At 46.3% G+C, this 15822-nt stretch overlaps 1 protein-coding gene across 1 annotated transcript in view; it reads right to left on the reverse strand.

Moving 5' to 3' along the window:
* LOC113406357 (transmembrane protein 104-like) overlaps positions 1 to 15439 on the reverse strand; it is a 93204-nt gene extending 77765 nt beyond the window's left edge. The window contains exons 1-5 of the mRNA XM_026650782.1: positions 15397 to 15439; positions 11582 to 11703; positions 6005 to 6092; positions 3816 to 3896; positions 1553 to 1673 (exon numbers count right to left, since the gene is read on the reverse strand). Of these exons, the coding sequence (XP_026506567.1) occupies positions 1553 to 1673; positions 3816 to 3896; positions 6005 to 6092; positions 11582 to 11703; positions 15397 to 15429 (445 nt within the window). The 5' untranslated portion in view covers positions 15430 to 15439. The remainder of the gene's footprint in view (positions 1 to 1552; positions 1674 to 3815; positions 3897 to 6004; positions 6093 to 11581; positions 11704 to 15396) is intronic.
* Between the last annotated feature and the right edge of the window lie 383 nt (positions 15440 to 15822).

Genomic DNA, 15822 nt, shown 5'->3' on the forward strand with positions numbered 1-15822 from the left:
CCGGCCATTCTCACAGCTTGGGTGTTATTCTCACTCTTACCAAAATAGGCAGGGCCACCCGGGGGGGGGGGGGGGGACAAGTGGGGCAATTTGCCCCAGGACCCATAGGGGCCCCCACAAGAATATAGTATTCTATAGTATTGCAACTTTTTTATATGGAAGGGGCCCCCGAAATTGCTTTGCCCCAGGCCCCCTGAATCCTCTGGGCGGCCCTGAAAATAGGACCTTCAGCTGAAAAGTCACCAAGCAGAGAGCCCACTGGAGTCAATTCAAAATATGTCTCCTTTGTGTAGTATATGGCTCAGATGTCCTCTGATTTTCAAGTCAAGATTAATAAAATCAGCTTAAGTGTGTACAAAAATAATACCTCATCTTTCAGCATTGTGTGAACAGCAATGTTGCTATACACTGCATCCCTGCTTTTAAAGTTGTTTCACCCTGTGCATCATTTTAAAGTTATCTTGCTTTCTGTTTTGTCATTTGAAAATAGCAAATACAGCTGCTCTGTTATCAGCTGCCAGGTTTTCTGTCCGTTTCTTTCTATCTACCTCCTTCACAAGCAGCTCGCTATGGGAGCCAGCTCTCGGGGAGCTGAAGCCTGATCCAAGTTGCCTGGAGTTCATGGTGTTTCCACGTCTACTGGAGAAAAGTTACCGATGCTAGAACTATCAAGACTTATGATGGGATGGATTATGTGAGGAGGGCAGCAGTGGAATGCTAGATTGCCTCTCTCTCCGAGTATGAGAGTATCACACAGAAGAGGCTAAGAGTGCTACAAAAGGAAGTGCATCATGGGAGTCCCATGGAGATTTAGTCACAGGGAGAGACCACAGTGCATCATGGGAGATATACTGCAGTCATGGAGCAAGGCCCATATGGGTGAAGGAGGGCATAAGGGACCTAAAACTACAAATCCCACAAGGCACCATGGCAGCTCAGACACAGAGATTGATGTTGATCCAAAATAAAACACTGACATTTGCAAATCAAATATTTTCAGAATCCTTCATCCTCAAAAAGTTTTGCTATTTTCTCCCAATCTGGATGTACCACTTCAAAATGGCAAAACAACAGACTTTCCTGCAGGATGGAAATTCCATTTTTCAATCAGCTCGCCTCAGAACATATGCTCATGAGACACCACCTAGGAATGTAACAAGACCTTGATGAAAGTCCCCTGAAGCGAGGGAACCAATGGAAACATATCCAACAAGAAAGTTTGGAACTTCTAGGACATTGCAGCAGAGTAAGTTTAGAGGATTTTGGAAAGAATTCAGCTTCAGAAACTGGCTTGGTTTGGGTCCAGAAAGCGCTTTGTATGGTGTTTCACTGCCAAAAACTTTCAAGAAATGCAATTACTTGTACCCACAATTCCCAATTCTGGTTACACTTGTAAAGTGCTCTGCTGAACACACTGGTAACAGACTAAGCTGCCACAACCTCATCCAGCTCCATCCTGTGAAGGTGGACATAGAGAGAATAACTCTGAAAGTTTCCCAGAGAATCAGTTCCAAAGCAAAATAGGAAAGCAAAATACATCCAGGAAACCTACCTGTACTGAAGTACATCTTGGTCAGGTCAGTCAGAGAGAGCAGCTCATTTATATCAAACACACTTGGCTTTGGATCATCTGGCAGGCAATAGCAGCAGCAAATGTACTTTGATGAGGATTCCTTCAAGAGAATATAAAAGGGACAGAACCATTTTCTGGTCATGTGCACTCTATGTAACACACTGGCAAAGCGGGTATTGCATTCCACTAGAGGACAACAACTTACTATTTATAAAAGACCAGGGAGATACTCTTTTAGCTCAAGTGGTAAAAGTTTATTGTTGTGGTGTCGAAGATTCTCAATTCAAATCCTGATGGCAACCCATGTGGGATGGGAGAGGGGTTGTTACATGTACACTAAACATGAGCACATAACCCTCAACTGGGCATCACCTTTGGAATTGGTGTGGGTGCAGAGTTCAGAGCTGGCATTAGCATTTTTGACTGGGACTGCAAAACAACAGACTGGGCCTGAAAAAACCCTCCCCAGGCATAACAGTGTTTTATCGCACTACTCTGCACAGAGCAGGCCTAGGGATTCTGGGAAGTGTTCCTTAGCAAGGTGATTCTTTGGGGATATGTCCCAAACTTAACTGAGGGGAGTGCGTGTGAGGAGAAATCTTCAGAGGTCTCACCTCCAAGGATCCTAAGGCACCATAGGCTTGGCAGGGCCCAAACATTGCCTCCAACAGAATTTAAAGACATTTATAGCACAAAAGGGCCCTTTTCACAGCTAATCTCAGTATGACTAACAGGATGCTTTCAATGTCAAAATCTTGCTGATTCAGCACTTTCTCTTCCCAGCAGCAGCAGCTGTTCATTGACTCTACAAACAAGCCTGCTTTCCAGACACTAGTCAGGTCCTGGTGTCAGTTTTCATTGAGGCTGGAGGCAGTAGACTAGTCCAATTAAATCGGATTCATATTGTTAGCACAGAGGAGGTTGCTTAATGGGGCTCCTACATCACTTAAGGGACTTCTATGTACTTTACATTCCGTATTCAGAAGGCCTCTGTAGTGAATCACTTTTTAATTTCTCTTTTTACTAGCCAAATAGCTTCCTCTTAAGTCATGATATAATCACATAATAATATACATCCTATATATGTATGTACACACACACACACACACACACCAGATTTTTTTACCTTCAGATTATTATATACAGTTTCTATAACAGTAATATATATTTATTGTGTATATATATTTGTACAATGTGTGTGTTGTATACCATAATATAGTCATATAATAATACACACCCTTGGAATAAAAAATAAAATTATTCATTCTCCCTGTAGAATTGATAATTCCACAGGCTCACCAGCCCTATAGGAAAATGTATCTGAAATGAGAAGCATTTTATTACGTCCTACATAACTGATGGATTTGAGTCAATTCCTAATATTCAGATTTACCAGTTGGCCCTCAAAAGCTAAATTCACGTGAGTAGTGGGTAAGACTAAAAGGCATGGTTCAATGTCTATTGAAATCACTAGGAGTCTTTCCACTGACTTCAGAACAGGTTGAGACTCTATATGACTTCAAGACGATAATACAGCAGTACTAGCTAGATTCTTCTCTATACTTTGGGTTATATTTGGTTCAAAGTAGAGCTGGTCCAAAATTTTCAACAAAACTTTTTGCAAAAACGTATTGTTTCATCAAAACTTTCTTCCCGTCCAGGATGGAATTTCTGGCCTCCGAGACAGAGAGACTCACCCTAGAATAGCAAATAGCCCAGTGGTTAGAGCACTCATCTAGGATGTCAGAGACCAGATCAGGTACAGCAGGAGTTTGTGAGGTGCCCTAACCATTTAGCTATTGACTATTCTGGAGGTATCTTGACATTTTTGAAAGGTCTCATTTGCATAGGAACAAAACAGCCATCCCTGGTTCAAAGGTTGTGTAAGAGGTCACACTGTTTAGGTTCAGACTTCTATAGCAGAATCCAAATTCAAAGACAAAACAGATACAAGGAAAATTGTGTGGGCTCACCACATCCATCAGAAGTTGGAGACATGGCACCAGTTCTTCCTCCTGTATGCTATGGTGCAATAGAACCATCTACTTACCAGCTGGGAACTAGGATCAATAGGCTCTGAACCTCTCAGTGCTCTCAGCTAAAAGGATGGTAGCTCTGGTGAGATGTTTGATAATAGAGAGGATCCGCGGAGCTATAATGAAGGATAAGGGATGCCCTGCCCTTACCCTTTCAAGCAAAAGAATCCTATCCAAAGAAAAATTCTTACTGAAGGGAAACTTACTGAACGAAGGGCCTTTGACTGGGTGGAGTCTTCTCCTCTCTTTGCAGACATGGGAATATTTTCTTTCAATATCATTTCATTCTAAAAATGCAAAGGGGAAAGTCAGTGGAGCTTTGCAGAGCCGTAAATATAGTAAAAATTAAGGCCAAGTCCTCAGCCGGTGTATATCAATATAGCTACACTGATGTCCACATTCCACAGAAGAGCTGATTCATGGTACTACAGGTGATTGCAATATTCAATACAGCTATAACCTTAAGTATTCAGAATTATACATCCACTGTTGCATAGTGTCATCTGTGTGTGATTAAACCTTCGCACTGCTTGTAAAGTGAAACAGTACAACATTCAGTCATTATCTGTAGATTTAATTTGTAAAAAAAAATATGGAAAAAAGTATGTAAGACAAGTGTATGGGTCAAACTAGCCTATGAACATGCTGGAACTTTGCATGATTTTTTTGAGAGAGTTTGGTCTGTAGTTTGCTATTTTAGTCAAGAATTTAATTTCAAAATATTGATATTTTTGTACATACATCTAAGAAATCAAGGGCCTAAATCCAAAGCTCAGTGTAGTCAATGCGTGTCTTGCCAATGGTTTCAATGGGCTATGGCTTATGCCCTAAAACCAGACCTACACTCATTAAAGTCAACAGAGAGACTCCCATTGACTTCAGTGGGCTTTGGATCAGGCTCCATATGAACAGTACATATATTACAGAACAAAATTATCAATACAGCATAGAACAGATCTGTACAATAAGCCATTATATAGTCAACACACAAGGCACACGTGCTGAATGATGCATCTCCTACACTTTCATGAAACCTTTACGCCTTCTGTTTGTTTTCTTGCTGGGGAAGCAGAGGGAGAAGGCTAGGTAGGATGCAGTGGCTTGCTACAATAGCCACATACATTGTTAAGTTAAGGAAGAGCTCATCTGCCCCAAGTTTTGCCATTAACTCTGAGAGCTCTTGCTTTTTTGGCTCTAAGTCAGACTTTTAACATTAGGTTAATGGGCTTTTTTGTAGTTTAATGAAATGATGAATGGGAATGTTACTGGATACAATATCTTTTGAACTACATGAAACACTCCATACAAGCCAAGATGAGGCTACTGAAGCAGTAACTATTTTAGATAAGCACAAATCATCCAGATGAACTCGCTCCAAGCATTGCATAGGAATAAAAAAGCCACTTTGCTCTGTTCTGTTATTCACAAAGTCCACATGCAGTGACTGGAGACTTTCATGTTACATTAATACAAGCAGAAGTCACAGGCCCTATACCTATGGTTAGAGAAAAGAGTTAGACTAAAAGCTTTGGGGACAGAGAAATTTTGGCATTTTAATTAAAATAACTCTGCCGGCTTTGACATGCTGTTTGTTCTCTACTCCAGCAAACACCTCCCTGTGCTGTCTTTGTGCATGAGGCACTCTGCCTGAACTTGTCCACAAGGTCACCGTGCTCTCCTTATTCAAATCCGACCTACAGCAACTAGCCAGCTGCAAAAGGCAAGATTACAAGGTAATTCAGTCTACATATTACAGACACATTTTATAAGTGTGCATGTAGATCATATCAGTACATACATACCCATGCAGCAGATTTGTTGACCTTCGGGTTACACTGTGAATGTGGTTATTTATTGTTTGCATTACAGCAGCACCTAAGGCAGGCACTGTACAAACATAGCAAGTAGTACAGCATTCCTGCCCCCAAGAGTTTATGATCTAAATAAACAAGACAAACAAAGGATGGGAGAAAAGAAGTGTTATCACCCCCACTGTACAGGTGGGGAATTGAGGTCAGAGAGAGGAGGTGACTTGCCCGAGGTCACACAGTCTGGAGAAGAGTGCAGATCTCTTGAATTGAGTTCCAGGGAAGTAACCACTACCTTTGGGAATCTGTCCGGGGTACAGCTGATCAAAGAAATTGAGAAAGTTTCAATGATAATTTTTGACTGAAATTTTAAAAATCATATTTGCAGTAGAGTCCGAAGGTCAACAAATCTGGAAACTGACAGAGGCAGAGAAGCAAAGGTGCAGAGTCAAAGACCCTTCCTTAAAAGGCCCTGCCCCCAGGGTTACTCGCTTGAGCACCACGGCTCATATCACAAATGGAGAGAGGCACTAATTTAATCTCAGGGAAAATACTTAAAAACTGTAAAAAAAAACAAAGAGATTCACCTCTTTGTGGCTGTCATTACTCCTGTCCCAAACAACTCTTGCATTTGCAGAGGACATTACTTCAATCAGGAAGGTCACAGTTATGTAACTAGGGGGAAAATGCAAGAGACATTGATTCTGGAATATTGCATGCTTGCTTCATTCATAACAAGATACTGCAAAAATAGCCCTAACAATTCATTCATCTCACTCAGACCTTTAACTGAGATGGGACAATGAGGAGAAGTTTAGATCTGGATCTGAATTAATTTAGCCTGGAATTTGGTTTTCCAGGTAAAATCGTGGCTGGATTTTAAGCAGTAGCGGAGCTGGGGGGTGCAGGGAAAGCAGCCGCTTCCCCTCAGAACATTTTTCAAAAGCGGCGCCTTAGTTAGGGGTTACCATGGCGCCAGCAGGCGCCCCTATACTAAAGAATCCCTAGGCGAGGCCGGCGGTGGGCGTAAGCGGTTCCAGTGAGGTCAGTGGCGGGCGAGCCAATAAGCAGGGTGTCTGGGAGCTGCCAGAGCTCTGGATCCCTGCGTGGCGCGGCGCGGCTCGGCGGCGGGAGGGGGGAAGCTGCTGTGGCGGCAGCTCAAGACATTCCAGCACTAGGCAGAGCGGCGTGCAGCGGGGCGCCCAGCTCGGAGCGCGGGAGAAGAAAGTGAGGGACGGGAGGAGGCGCTGCTGCTGCCCGGGCACAGGTGCTGCTGCTGCTCCAGCTCTCCGGGTGGTGGGGTGCAAAGTGCCCCCTGAGCAGTGCCGCCCGCAGGGGGATGTACCGGCTGCTTGGTCTCCGTTCCCCGTGGGGAGCCGGCTCCTAGCTCGAGCCGGACACAGCGGGAACCAGCAGGAGCTGGGCGTCCTGGCGCTGTGGGGGAGGAGGAGGTCGCTCATCAGAGGCACCTGGGCAGCCAGGTAAGCGCGGACCCAATGAGCGGGGTGTCTGGGAGGGGGTGGTCAGAGACCGACCGTCTGCTTCCCGCTCACGTCACGTCCGAGACTCCAGCCCGCCTGGAGCTTCCCGCGCGCCTCTCCTCTCCCTCTCCCACAGCGGCCGCCCGGCGTGGTGTCATGGCTTCCTCCGAGGTCGCTCGGCAGCTGGTGAGTCCCGCCCGGGGGTGCGTGAAACTTTCTTGCCTCTTCTCTTCCCCCTCCCCCCCGACCGCACCCTAAAAACTTCCTCAGCCGGGCCGCACCCGGTCCCCTCCCCCCAGACCAAGCCCCTCTGAGGGGGGGCGCAGCCAGGCCGCAGCGTGGCTGGAGGAGCCAAGGGAGGGGGACGCAGCACGGCCAGAGGAGCCAGCAGGGGGGGGGCGTGGAGCGGCTGGAGGAGGAGCCAAGGGGGGTGTGACCAGAGGAGGAGCCAAGGGGGGGCGCCTTTTTTATGTTTGCTCCCTCTGCACTTAGAACCTGGCTACGCCACTGATTTTAAGGACCTCATTCTTCTCATTTTATCAGTGCAACTCCATTGTTTTCAGTGGAGTTAATCTTGATTTTAGTCGCGTGTAAATGAGAGGAAAAACAGGCCCATCATTTGGATTTGACGCCCTGAAATCCCTTCAGCTTTTTTTTTTTTGAAATGTCAGCTGAATCTGAACTGGAAATAGAAAAGAGGCCCTCTTCCTCTTATAGCCCTGATTTGGAACCAAACCCATTACGGCAGGTTAGAACCCAGGGATTTTTACCTCAACCTGCCTTTCCTTTTCCCCAACTATACCCCCTGAAACTCAAATGGGATCAGACTGGAGGTTCCGGCTTTATCTCATGTCTAGTCTAAGTTTTTCCTTTGAGCCCATGTTTGTAATAAGGATCACTGGAGAAAGGACTATGCAGCATGTGTGCGGAGCAAAGCATGTTTTGTACAGTAAGGCATGTGGGCATGTCCCTGTTGCTGCTGAGCAGCCATTTTGCGTCTATTTATGCAGACTCACGGGGTGCTGTGACTCATACTTGCTGTATGCACAGACCATAGCCTGTGGCTGAACCCGTCATTTCCAATGGTCTCAACTAGTATATCGCACAAGATATGTCAAGCCTCATAGTTCTTTCATTTGCATTACAATAGCGTCTAAAGGCCCAAATGAGATTCAGGGCCTCATTGTGCTAGGTGCTGTAGACACACAAAGCAAGAGACCACTCATAACCCAAAGAGTTTGTGCTCTAAATAGACAAGACAGAGGGTGGGTGGAGTAAGGAAGGCATAGAAGAGGGAAAGTGACTTGTTCATGATCACACAGCAAGTCAGTGGCAAAGCCAGAAACTGAATCCTCCTCAGAATAAAATATTGTAAGAACAGAAAATGTTGTTCCGTTCTTGTAGCCTGAATACTATTGTACGATCTGGAATGGGATGAGTGAATACACACTTCCTGAACTGCACTCAGTCACACACACTTAAACACCTCTGGAAATTAGCCTCACAAATTCTGAAGCTGTTGGGCTTTTGCAGTATGTGGGTCTGTTTTCTCCCATTTGCACCTCTAGATGGCAGTAGGGTTTAAGGATTTTTTTTTTTTTTTTTTTTAAAACACTGAGGTTCAAGTGCATAGGAGGACCAGAAATTCCTATGTAATCTAGATACCTAAGCCTCAGATCTGAGATCCAGTGTCAATCTCCATCTATTTTTGTCTAAAGTTTGAAAAGAACAGTTCTTGTTCTTCCACGACACATGCAGCTTAGAACACATGACAAGGTGACTATGACGCTAATTATGTTTATGCAAAATTTACTTGGAGATCAGAAGGATCCTACCATGAGCTTTACAAATAAAGTCTAGAAGCCCGAACAAAAAATTCTGGCCATGGCCAAAAGCATAGTATTCCTTTCAATTTTATTTTTACAGCTTGGCTTATTTACAAAGCCAATGGCTTGACACTCCTAGTCCTCCTCTCCCATTAAAAAACCCAAGCCATCTCTGAGATAACAGCTGGAAAACAATTGATGGAACAGACACCATCTTTCTGTAATAAACGCCCTTCCACCCATTATAGTGCTGATAATAGTCCTGTTAAAAAGATACTGCTGTTACCTAAGACAGGAAGAATTGCCCAGTGGTCAGGGTCCTAGCCTGGGATGCAGGAAACCTTGGTTCATTTTCCTGCCATGCCACAGACATCCTGTGTGACCTTGGGCAAGTCACTTAGACGCTGTGCCTTGCTTTCCCTTCTGTAAAATGGGGATAACAGCCCTTCCTTCCAAGGGTGTTGTGAGGATAAATACATTAAAGACTGTGAGGCACTCAGATATGACAGTATATCTACCTTAAAGAGACTGGAAGCTCTTTGTAATAAGTTTATAAACATATGAACTCTGTTCTAGGTTTGCACACTGCTTACCACCAGGGGGCGCTGGCAGATAATAAACAGCACTAGTAATAATAATCTTGTATTTCAGCATTCTGAAGGGACAGCAACACTGCTTCACAAGATGGGCAATCAGAGCAGGTCCTTTGCCAATAGCTTTGTTCAGTCTATAGCAGGGGTGGGCAAACTACGGCCCGTGGGCCACATCTGGCCCACCAGCCATCTTAATCCAGCCCTCAAGTTCCTACTGGGGAGGAGGATCTGGGGCTTGTCCCACGCCAGCCAGGAAGCAAGGTTGAGGGCCACTCCACACAACTCCCGGAAGCAGCGACACGGCCCCCTCCGGCACTCCAGCCGGGGAGCAGGGTTGAGTGCTGTGCCACATGGCTCCCGGAAGCAATGGCATGGCCCCCCCTCTGGCTCCTATGCGTAGGGGCAGCCAGGGTCCTCCGCTGCCCCCACCCCAAGTGCCGTCCCTGCAGCTCCCATTGTCTGGAAACCACAGCCAATGGGAGCTGCAGGGGCGGTGCCTGTGAACGGGGCAGCATGCAGAGCTGCCGGGGTTGCGCCTCGCGTAAGAGCTGGAGAAGGGACATGCCGCTGCTTCCGGGATCCACTTGAGGTAAGTTCCGCCCAGAGCCTGCACCCCTGAGCCTCTCCCCGTGCCCCAACCCCCTGCTCCTCATCCCCAGCCCCACCCCAGAGCCCGGAGCCCTCACCCTCTCACCTCCCTCACACCAACCCAGAGCCCCCTCCCGCACCCTGAACTTCTCTTTTCTGGCCCTACGCTGGAGCCTGCACCCCCAACCAGAGACCTCATCCCCTCCCACACTCCAACCCCAATTTTGTGAGCATTCATGGCCCGCCATACAATTTCTATTCCCAGATGCGGCCCTCAGGCCAAAAAGCATGCCCACCCCTGGCCTATAGTCTCGGGACTCAGGATTTTGTCCCATTCCTCACATGACAGTGCAAAGACCAGATGCTACCTTGTCAAATCCATGTGCCCGTGCAGGTATTTTAATCTTGGAAGTCTTTCCATTTTCCTTCCCTAGAGTAATTTTAAACTGGACAAGTGAACACGTAACACCACATGACCATAACAATCTCAAAACAGCCTCACAAACACACTTTGCCCAGGCACCCAAATAAGCACTTGAGAATGCAGCTCAGGGAGACAGACACAGCAGAACCCGGTCTGCATGTGCAAACATAGCACTGCATGTGAGTATGCATCTATGCAATGTCTATATATCTATTGTGACAAAGTTCCTCCTCTACCTTGGTGGATCCTGCGCTTATTGGTGGATTTGCTCGCCTCAGAGATCTTCCCCTCTGGTGGAATCCACCATCCAGGTCAACTCCTCCTGTGTCTAATCAGGAGTTGGGAGGTTTGGGGGGAACCCGGGCCCACCCTCTACTCCGGGTTCCAGCCCAGGGCCCTGGGGATTGCAGCTGTCTATAGTGCCTCCTGTAACAGCTGCATGACAGCTACAACTCCTTGGGCTACTTCCCATTGGCCTCCTCCAAACACCTTCTTTATCTTCACCACAGGACCTTCCTCCTGGTGTCTGATAACGCTTGTACTCCTCAGTCCTCCAGCAGCACACCCTCTCACTCTCAGCTCCTTGCGCCTCTCACTCCTCAGCTCCTCACACGTGCACCACAAACTGAAGTGAGCTCCTTTTTAAACCCAGGTGCCCTGATTAGCCTGCCTTAATTGATTCTAGCAGCTTCTTGCTTGGCTGCAGGTGTTCTAATCAGCCTGTCTCCTTTAATTGTTTCCAGAAAGTTCCTGATTGTTCTGGAACCTTCCCTGTTACCTTACCCAGGGAAGGGGGACCTACTTAACCTGGGGCTAATATATCTGCTTTCTATCACTCTCCTGTAGCCATCTGGCCTGACCCTGTCACACTACACACACACACACACACACACACACACACACACACACAGTGTCTATGCAGTATCTGAGGCCATGTTTTACCTAAGAAACTCTAAGTAGAAAAAGATCATTCTGATTTAATATTTCTATTACAATAGTGACCAAAAGTGCCAATCAGGCCTGGCTGTGCTAGGTGCTGTACAAACACAGAAGAGGTAATGGTCCCCGCTCCAAAGAGCTTACAACCTGAGAAAGGAATCTCACAATTACAGAATTGTTCATATACATTTTATCAGACACCACTTCATGTTACACAGCAAAGTTAGAAGAGTTGCAAAGTAAGCTTGGGTCCCAACTAAACCCTAGGATAGGAAGGAGAGACCATGTAAAAAGGTGTTTCTCTATACTTTACCTCATCACCATGGCAAGTGCCAAGATAACACTGCTGGCCAGCCAGCCTGCATCAGCAAAGGCTTTGGGCAGGGCTAAGATTCCAATTCCGAACATTGAGTTAAATACATACATCATGCCGACCTAGAATAAAAGAGATGGGAGTAAGAATGATCAGAGAATGCCTGAGGGGGGCAGGGGGAAGGTGAGAGCCTGGTGACAAACTACCCGAACACTGGGCAACAGAGTCATAGAATTTAAGGCCACAAGGGTCTACCAGAACATGCAGTTTGACTTCCTGTCTATCGCAGCCCACCAACACTACCCAGCACCCACACGCTAACCCTAGCAACTGAAATTAGACCAAAATATTACAGGAGACTAAATTATTATGTGCCATAGGTAGAGAATAGGTGAGACCAGATCAGCCCCTACATGGAAAGTTTGCACACAGTGAGCAGGAATCTGCAAATTCCCATGCATGGTATGGTACAGGGATCATGTATACTGTGTAAAACAGTTTGACTATCTAAGCTCATGGGTCTTGGGGTCCTCACAGATGCCCAGGACCTTTCCACAGCTTCCCACTGGTCACCTCACCCACCCCAGCCTGCATAGCAACATCCCGTGGGCTCTCTGCTTGCCTTCAGCCCCAGAGAGGTTTCACACAGCTGGTGGAAGAACTAATGTAATGCTGACACGATCATTGTTTTACATGCCCATTCCACACGGGCATTTCCGTGCATGACAACATGGACAGTAGCGGTAGCCCCCCAGCTACACACCTCACCGGGAATGTGGGGGGGTTGGTAGGAGGGCGGATGCTACACATCTGGAGCTCTTCCCCTTCCACACACTTCTTGTTCAGGGCACGATCTATTCTCATGGGAGAAATTTTCCCTTATGCAGAGAACCAAGTCAAGGCCTACTCACTACTTGCTCCCTGCGTAAGCCCTCAAAGTGGGACTTGTGTGGTTCACAGCCCTCTTGCAGCCCCTCTGCACAGAGGTGAATTTCATCCTCAGCAATTGATTGGTGCTCATTGACCTCTGCAAAGCCTCTCCCAGAAGTGGCTTCACAAAAGTCTTGAGTCACCATTATAGAAAGACCTTGACAAGTCTAGTCCTACAGGGAGCTGATTTAATTTATGCCTTCATGACTAATTTCTAGCTGAAGTAAACTCTTGTAGCAAACCAAATATGGCTCAGATCATCCTGTGCTTTTTCTCTCAGCTGCGGACACACTACCAGAAGGAGATCATGTACTGTATGGTTCACTGAACTCATTCATTCCCAAATAGCTCTTCTCTGCCTGCTGTCCCCTCCCTTGCCTCACTCCCAGACAAAAACTCAGCATCACCAATATAACTAGAGCTCATTATTTATAGAGCCACTAGCTTCTGAAACGTCTCTCTCTGAAAATGACTTTGTGGGCCTTTATTCTCTCAATGATTCTACATCAGATTGGCTCAGTTCACAACTCAAAGGACAAATTATTTTTATTGGGTTTTGTTATTGTTGGCTTTTGTTTGTTTGCTTTAAACTGTCCAGCCTTGAAAACTCCACCTGAGATGAAAACCTCAGCTGTGATTTTCTGCTTCTTATCTCCTCACCAGAAAGAAACAAAAATTCTCAGTTTGTTTAAAAAGGGGGAAGGGGCTGATTCTCCTCCCACTTATGAGAGCAAAAATCAGGAGTAAGTTTTATTGTAGTCAATGGAGACAAACCAGTGTAGATCTTGTGTGAAACAAGACTCGGGCACAAAGATTTTAAAAGGCTGAATTGGACACAAAGCAGTGCCGAGTATACTAGAGATAAGGCTTCTGTTTTTCAGTTTTTATTAATTTAAGTTTTCCAAGGTTTTTTTGGGTGGGAGGGGGTTAGCAATTTTTTGTTTTCTGTAGGAATCCAAAAATCAGGATTTTGGGGGGCTCTCTTTGTATATACAGTGATGAGTCATATATATTACTCATTACAGACGCATATACTGTAATGAGTAAAGTGCACTAGGAAACACTGCAAGGAGATTAATGTAGTGCTTTTTGAAACAGCACAATGGAACCTGTAGTGGATTCCAGCAGGGTCCACATGGACCAATTAACACGCAACATATTAGTGCACTTTAGACATCACTCCCCCCCATAGTCCAATTACTGCTGTGTCAACAAGCTCCTTAGGAACAAAGTAACTATTTCTGGTGTTTATTGGATAAAATGCTGATTTCTTTTCTTTTCTTTGTGTGTGTTTGTTGCTGTATCTGGGGTGCTTTATCCATATTCATCAGTTAAAACCTAAAATAATAAATCCTACTACAGAGAACGACCCTGCAAGGGCAGAGAGCAGGACACTTTTCAGCATCCCCCTGCACCATTTCATAGATTTTAAGGCCAGATGGGATCTTTATAATCATCTAGTCTGAGCTCTTGCATAGCATAGGCCAGGGACTCCTGTCTGAGCTACTTCCATCACACAGGTCTAGCTCTCGGACTCTTTCCTTCTCCCTGGCTCTCATTCATGTTCCCCCCCACACCCCTTCCCTGACTCAGCTGCACCACGATTTTATGGTTCTGCTCCTAGAAGTTCACCTAGCTCCCCTATGCTCCTCTTCTCACTTACCTAAATAATATTACTGTCAAGATTATCAGGTGGCCAAATTAGGGGGTGGGGGAGTCTGTTAAAAGAACAGCCCCATTGCACAGTTGTCTGAGCCTCAGTGCAACCATTTATGTAAGAGGTGAGATTTCCACCATGTAAAAGGGCTGGGTCAGTGTAAAGGAGCCCTAAAAGCCACAGCTCCCGCCAGGGAAGAATTCTGCCATTGCAGACACTGTGGTCGGCAGCTTGTAAGGCTGCTTCCAGGAACCCCTCCACAAGCCCTGGCCCAGGGCTGAGAATGGAAAGGGCATGTTAGGGGCAGGGCCACTGTGTGCAGCCCAGCAGAGATTCCAGGCAGTGCAGGAGCCCGTAGGGGGCAGCCCATGGAGGCTGCCATAACTTAGACAGACCCTGGGGGCTCAAAGCCACCTTAGCCCCCGACAACGCCTGGGCAGGCTACACATTGTATGCTGAGCATCTTGAAGGTACAGCACAGAACCTCCCCTAAGGTCTGGACTGAGCATAAGAGAGGTTAAAAAAACAGCCAGTGGATTTGCCTTACACACTATGGGCCCTTTACACCACTCCTGCAGCATAAAGAGAACTTCCTGTAGATGAGAATCAGGCCCTATAGGCTCATAAAACATGGAGGTCAGTGACCTACTGGAACATCTTGCAAAAGCCCCCTTGCAAGTGCTGGGATCCCAGCTGACTGTGAGTCACTTAAATCAAAGCACTGAGACTCAGTAGTGGGGTACATGACTATAAGCTGTATCAATCAATCATGCCTGCGGTGCACAAACAGCCACACAGCACTGGCTATTTAACAAGACTCCCAAAGTCTTGCCCTGGAATCTGTTGGGGTAACTAAGAATCCATTCCAGATATTGCAAAGATCAGTCTCTTCTATGGTTGTTCCAAAATCCTGGTCAGGAATAAGGCAGGGCTGTCACCAGGACACTCAGGGCCGGCTCCAGGGTTTTGGCCGCCCCAAGCAGCCCAAAAACAAAACAAAACAAAAAAGCCGCGATCGCGATCTGCGGCGGCAATTCGGCAGGAGGTCCTTCGCTCCGAGCCGGAGTGAGGGACCGTCTGCCGAATTGCCGCCGAATAGCTGGACGTGCCGCCCCTCTCCGGAGTGGCCGCCCCAAGCACCTGCTTGACAAGCTGGTGCCTGGAGCCGGCCCTGAGGACACTACATCCACCTGTTCTGTAAAAAAGTCATTCTGAAAGAGCATTTTACCATCAGTGAATATTGACTTTCTGCTCCCATCATTCACTTCTTGGTCATGTCCTGTGAAGAAACAAAGTCAAATGATGGGGACAATCATCTTATTAAATACCCCATGTACTATCAAAGTCCCGTTTACTCTGTGGGAAGCTGGATCTAAATTCTACAGCAAGGCCCCTTGGTTAAGTGTCAGTCTGTTGGGGCAGACTGCAAGTTATATGGCAGGTAATGGAAAATTCAAACGGGGGGTACCAGAGAATTAAAACTAGGAAAGGAATAATCCTATCCGCATAAACAACACAAGAGATACTATCTTCATGTGGCTAAGACATTAGGATTGGAACTCAGAAGTTCTGTGTAGGGGAGGTTTCTTACACTACCACAGACCTTGTGTGGACAAGTCACTTAATCTCTGACCCAGATTTTTAAAGAAGCCTA

This window comes from Terrapene carolina, unplaced genomic scaffold, assembly GCF_002925995.2.
Source record: "Terrapene carolina triunguis isolate 2854851 unplaced genomic scaffold, T_m_triunguis-2.0 Scaffold93, whole genome shotgun sequence".
NCBI classification, from domain to species: domain Eukaryota; kingdom Metazoa; phylum Chordata; order Testudines; family Emydidae; genus Terrapene; species Terrapene triunguis.